The following is a 6664-nucleotide window of genomic DNA, read 5'->3' on the forward strand; positions in this document are numbered from 1 at the left end:
ACTGTTATGTATTAGTAACAGATAATGACTCTAAAGTATTAGTAATAACATTGATAACTGTAACGTATTAGCAAGGGGGTTAATAATTGTAATGTGTTCGTAATAATGTAATTTTTTAAATTTCATATACGTTATTAATGTATTAATAACAATGTTAATAAATGTAATGTATTAGTTTGTTTAATACTTGTAATGTGTTAGTAATAATGTTAATAACTGTAACGTATTAGTTATAATCGTTATGTGTTAATAATAGTTATAATGTTGAAGCTTTTGGTATTTTGATTATTTCATTAGTTTCTTCTATTACTTTATTTGCTTCCATTATTTTCTGTTTGCGTCATTACGTCACACACCCTTACGTCCCGGCTACGTCAGAGGTCGGAGTTGAAAGGTGAGAGAGGAGGGCTCGTGCTTGGAAGGTTCGCGGGAAACGTCCCAAAACAAATCGGTTCTGGTGGACACGCGATCGACTCCAGACACAGTTTGAACTTGTCAATCAAAAGGCAAACTAATCGATCTGATCGATCACAGGTTGGTACTGTGAGAACTGATTATTATTGTGACACAGCGCGCGCTGCTATTGTTAGCTAGCTACTTTTGGTAGCTGCAGGCTAACACAACGGTGCTAATCTGTTAGCATCCACCGGCTCTCTCCTGCTTTACACCACAGGTGACGGTGATCCGTGACTGACGGTACACAGCGGGCTGAAGCACTCGGTGACCGGCGACAGAGATGGCGGAGAGACCCGAAGACCTGAACCTGCCCAACGCGGTGATCACACGCATCATCAAGGAGGCGGTGAGACACCAAGTACTCACAGACTGTAATCATAGTACTCACAGACTGTAATCAAAGTACTCACAGACTGTAATCATAGTACTCACAGACTGTAATCAAAGTACTCAGAGACTGTAATCAAAGTTCTCAGAGACTGTAATCAAAGTATTCACAGACTGTAATCAAAGTACTCAGAGACTGTAATCAAAGTACTCACACTGTAATCAAAGTACTCACACTGTAATCAAAGTACTCAGAGACTGTAATCAAAGTACTCAGAGACTGTAATCAAAGTACTCACACTGTAATCAAAGTACTCACACTGTAATCAAAGTACTCACACTGTAATCAAAGTACTCAGAGACTGTAATCAAAGTATTCACAGACTGTAATCAAAGTACTCACACTGTAATCAAAGTACTCACACTGTAATCAAAGTACTCAGAGACTGTAATCAAAGTACTCAGAGACTGTAATCAAAGTACTCACACTGTAATCAAAGTACTCACACTGTAATCAAAGTACTCACAGACTGTAATCAAAGTACTCACACTGTAATCAAAGTACTCACAGACTGTAATCAAAGTACTCACAGACTGTAATCAAAGTACTCAGACTGTAATCAAAGAACTCACACTGTAATCAAAGTACTCAGAGACTGTAATCAAAATACTCAGAGACTGTAATCAAAGAACTCACACTGTAATCAAAGTACTCACACTGTAATCAAAGTACTCACACTGTAATCAAAGTACTCAGACTGTAATCAAAGTACTCAGACTGTAATCAAAGAACTCACACTGTAATCAAAGTACTCACACTGTAATCAAAGTACTCACAGACTGTACTCAAGTAAAAGTACCACAATGTAAAAATACTCTATTTAATAAAAGTTTTCTATTAATTATCTTAATAAAATAAAAGTACAAAAGTCTACATAAAGTACTAAAACTACAAATAAAATGTCTCCTGACTGATAAATTAATTAATGATATTATCAGATAGTTATTACTGAAGCATCATGTTGTTGTATTGTGTTTTCTGGGCCCAAAAATTCAACCATACTGGGGAGAGATGAGCTGAGATGAGTGAGATAATCTGAGATGAGTGAGACTTCTCATCTTCTACATTACACCAAGGACTAATACCTGAAACTGTCCCACACAAAAATAAATATTTATTAAAGATACCTTTGGCAGGTAGCAGGAATGACATAACTCACAAATGGTTTCAAGTTGGTCCTCCAACATTGGCCCGATGGCTGGGGATTATAAATGAAATATACTGTATGGAAATACTTACTTTTATTTTAAGACTTGAGCGAGAAAAATGTACCAAATATTGGGAGAAATAGACTGTGTAGAAATGCCACTGAGAAAAGTGTGACACTGTACACCAGGATGTAAAGAAAAATGTACCGTTTTAACCTCTTAACTTTAATTTGTATATTTAAGTAAAAATATAAAATATTTCCTTGTTTATAAGATAAAAAACGACGACTGACCTGCTCACTCAGTGTAAAACTGCACGGTGCAGGCAGGCACTCTGAAAATACATCCGAGGTGCTCTGACTGTATTTTAAAATCTTTTATTAACACGTGGATAAACAGACACGTTTCAACCAGAGACTCTTCATCAGGGTGTAGAATGAATTGGAAACAGGTGTGCAATTTAAGAGCTCATGTGAGGGTCATGTGACACAGGTCACATGATATATTGGTATAGCCCTCCTAGACGAAAAAAAACACATTGATAAAAATGAAAATGACATAAATATATACTATGAATAATTAATGTATTTAGTAACAATCAAAAAGGTTCAATGCCAAATGAATAGAAAGGAAACAACAGTGGATTGAAGTAAGAATTATTATATATTGAGACAAACCTGCACATAAAGTGGCAGAAACTGAAAAATAAAAGATGTGTGAACACTCAAAGGTTCAGACTCACTGATACTAATTCAAAAACATGACAACAAAACTGAGAGGAAGGGACGATGTAAGAAAAACTCTAATAAATCCCCCTCAGTGATACATGTCTAAAAAAATATGACAAACAGGCCGGAAGTACAAAATAATGATGCTTCACCAGAAACAGAAAAACTGCACAGCACGTTTGTCACTGAGCCTTCAACATATTTACTTAAAACAGCACCACAGTTACATTTTGAGGTGAATATACTTCACTTAAATATTTCCATTCAAAGCTACTTTACTATGTTTCAAAGCGTTTACAGCATGATATTTATTTCAAATCTATAGTTACTTTACAGATCACAACTTTAAAGACAACATGTGATCAGTTTCCAAATTAACTGCAAAAGTTTAGTGTTTTCATTTAAAAAAAATATTAATTGGGGCGTCGGCGGCTTAGTGGATAGAGCAGGCGCCCCATGTACAAGGCTGTTGCCACAGCGGCCCGGGTTCGACTCCAGCCTGTGGCCCTTTGCTGCATGTCACTCCCTCTCTCTCTTCCCCCTTCACGCTTGTCTGTCCTATACATTAAAGGCTAAAAAGCCCCAAAAAATATCTTTAAAAAAAATATATATATTAATTAAGAAAAAACCCATAGCTGTTTAATTGCTACTGTTCTCTGAGGACGCCGTCGTCCCTGAGTGAATAAATGTTTATTGCTCAGCCTGCCTGTGTTTCCTGATAACATGAATCTCTGCTGCAGCTCTGAGATAACTCCTCCGCACCGTTTGTCTTCCTCACAGCTCCCAGATGGGGTGAACGTGTCCAAAGAAGCCAGGAGAGCCATTTCCCAAGCTGCCAGTGTGTTTGTGTTGTATGCAACATCCTGGTAAGAATTAAAAAAAGTCTAACAGTCGAAAATTGATTCATAAATTTCAGTTCAGTTAAAGTGTTTCACACAGAAACAACAAGAAGCCTCAGAGTCAACTTATTATAACTTTACAGAGGGTTTCAATTATCAAGTTTAAGACCTGAATATTATTTGTGAAATGTTTTATTATCCCACTGACTCACTGAAAATATGTTTTCCTTTTCTGCTGATGTTGTTACAGTGCAAACAACTTCGCCATGAAAGCCAAACGGAAAACTCTGAACGCAGGAGACGTTCTGGCTGCGATGGAGGAAATGGAGTTTGAGAGATTCTTGGAGCCGCTCAGGGAAGCTCTGGAAGGTCAGAACTTCAGAATTAAAGACGCATGACACTAAAATCAAAGTTCAGATCACAGCTACAGTCCAACTGCCCGTGCAGATATTCGAACTTTAAACCACAGAGTGTTTGACTGTCACTGACTTGAATTTCAAAAACAGAGACTGCAGAATGCACCTCCCATAGACATCATAATTAATACTTATTAATTTCTACACTGCTCTTAATCGGGCAGAATAAAACATGCATTATTATCTCTGTGTATTTAATGATGTGGATATGACTGCATTCAGAAACGTTACAGGTCCGACTCTGTGCACGAACACTTCTGTCAGGACTTTTATGAAAAAGTAAAAGCTTTTCATCCAAATGTGGCACAAACTTTAACTGAATTCCAAGGAAATCTGTAAATGAACGCCCGTCTCCATCCGCTGCTGTTATGTGATTATTAGAAGTTGGTGCATCGAGGGAAACAGCTGGAGGCGCTAATTTTTCAGTCAAGCGCCGTTAAACTACGGCAGCAGACAGAAAATAATTTAGAAAACATGATGGAAAAATGACATTTCTGTTTGAGAAAGGTTTCAGTCATCGCTCCACACGCAGCTCTTCATCACATGCTCCATGATCATTTCACAAAGTCTGTTTCCATTCAATTTTGTTTCATTTTACTTTTATCAATACTCTAATTTATCCATCACTGTCAATCTCAAAATGTTTTAGTGATATATTTACATTTCTCAGTGTTTGCACTCCGTTATTTAGTGCACCAGGAGGAAAGGAAAACACCTACTGACATCAGAGCAACATGTGAAACTGCTAAAACATTTGTGTCACTGTGTGTGTGTGTGTGTGTGTGTGTGTGTGTGCGCGCGCGTGAGGCTCAGTGTGTCGTTCAGTGTGGACACAGGTGGGCTCAGTCGAGGTCAGGTCATGTGACCTCAACATGCTTTTACAGTCTGAATTTGTAAAAATAAATCAGTGAATGTAAGCCTGAGTGTGTCGCACAATGCAGAGTGGTGATCATGATGATGATGATGATGATGATGGTGTCTGTGTTCCTCTACAGTGTACAAGAAGGGCCAGAAGGGAAAGAAGGAAGTGTCCGAGCAGAAGCGTAAAGACAAAGAGAAGAAGGCCGACTCTGAGAACGATAAGAGCAGAGAGGAGGAGGAGGAGGAGGAGGAAGAGCGCATGGAGGACGAACCTGAAGCTGAGAACGAAGCCGAGGAGGAGGAGGTGGAGAACTGACGAAGCTCTGATGATACGAACGATGAAATGCACTCCGGTCACCGGCCTGGACGTGATGCGTTTAAGTGACGCTCGGCCATGAATCAACACATCCAGGTTCACAGTGCAGCACGGCGAGCTCTGAGGAGGCGGAGCTCCCTTAATAACGTACTTCTCTGTGCAGCTGCCGTCTTCCAACCTGATAAGAAACAAAGCACAAGGTCAAACCACGTCCTGCACTTCCTGCATCTTTGTCCGTTTTGTATTTTTGTGTAAATATCCGTGTCACCTTTTGATATGAACGTTCCCGACAGAAAGCGACATTCAGTAGTTCAGAAAGTTAAAGATTCAGTTACACTTAGTTAATACACTTTTCAGTCAGTTTACCACAGAGGGAAGGGACAACACAGACGGTAGTTTGACCTGCGTCCAGGTAGGAATAGTTCTGAAAAGTCGCCAGAATAAATGTTGGCATTTTACGTTTCTGCAAAACACAGATACATTACATTCGTACGTTATTATGTAGCATTTAAACTTTACATTTAAACAATGCTGTGGTTAAAGGCACCTGAAAGCAGCACAAAAAGAAGTGATGTTGCTCCAGGTTGTGTTTATGTTTAGGCACAAAGAAAAACCACTCGTCACGGTGGGGAAAAGGTCGTGCTCTGGCTTAAAATACCGGTTCTTTGTGGCAGTGTCCCGGCAGGAAATACAGCAATGTCTCGGTAAATAACAGCTGCTTTTTGTGGTGCTGTCCTCGGTAGAAAAATAGCGACTAGTCCCTAAAAACATCCACACGGAAGACGAAGCTTGACTCACTGAAAAACAGTTGATTTTTTTGTTTGTTGGTCTGCAGCTTGTCCACCGTCCCCTCCACCTCCTGAGGACAGGCAGCTCAAACAGTAGGTCAGTTTAAAAAACGTTGATTTGATGCGTATGAAATGTATTCATGGTTTACAGGAACGTACGATGCCAACATTTTCTTCTGGCGACTGGACTGACGTGTTTTTTATTTGACAAAGAATCCAAAGTTCTCAAATGTCAGACGCCATGCAAAAGGAAGAAGTTTGTAGAACACGTTGCCAAAAATAAAAAACAGTCTAATATTTGTAAAACATGGATTTAAATCAGGAACTTTTTGATCCAAGACAACAAAATCTGACCTGAAGTTTTGATTCAAGGCTTCTACACTTGTTCTGAATTTAGCGTCCTGGCTGGATTTGTGTTTTGTTCAGTAACTAGGTGTTTTCCTACTAACACACAAACAGTTTGACAAACTACTAGCAGCAGATACCGAGCGTCCAACAGCTACATGTGATAAATTCTACATTGGAAGCTTCACACCTGTAACGACTGTTAGTTAAAACCTGTTGTGTTGGACGACATGAGTTGAGCATGAACAGCTGCAGCAGTGTGTCTGCGTGCGGTTCCTCTTTGTTCCTGATCTGCTGAGTTTTTGAAGCATTTGTACTTTTGTAGGATTGTATATGACTGGCTGAGATTTGCAATAAATATTTTGTATGAAAAGCAAAA

At 39.1% G+C, this 6664-nt stretch overlaps 1 protein-coding gene across 1 annotated transcript; it reads left to right on the forward strand.

Moving 5' to 3' along the window:
- Positions 1–394: 394 nt before the first annotated feature.
- Positions 395–6664, forward strand: pole3 (polymerase (DNA directed), epsilon 3 (p17 subunit)). The gene is made up of 5 exons (XM_033640865.2): positions 395–534; positions 674–802; positions 3501–3586; positions 3810–3928; positions 4971–6664. Exons 2-5 carry the CDS (start codon positions 737–739, stop codon positions 5150–5152), a joined length of 453 nt encoding a protein of 150 aa, XP_033496756.1. The 5' UTR covers positions 395–534; positions 674–736; the 3' UTR covers positions 5153–6664.

This window comes from Epinephelus lanceolatus, chromosome 2, assembly GCF_041903045.1.
Source record: "Epinephelus lanceolatus isolate andai-2023 chromosome 2, ASM4190304v1, whole genome shotgun sequence".
In the NCBI taxonomy this organism is placed as follows: Eukaryota; Metazoa; Chordata; class Actinopteri; order Perciformes; family Serranidae; genus Epinephelus; species Epinephelus lanceolatus.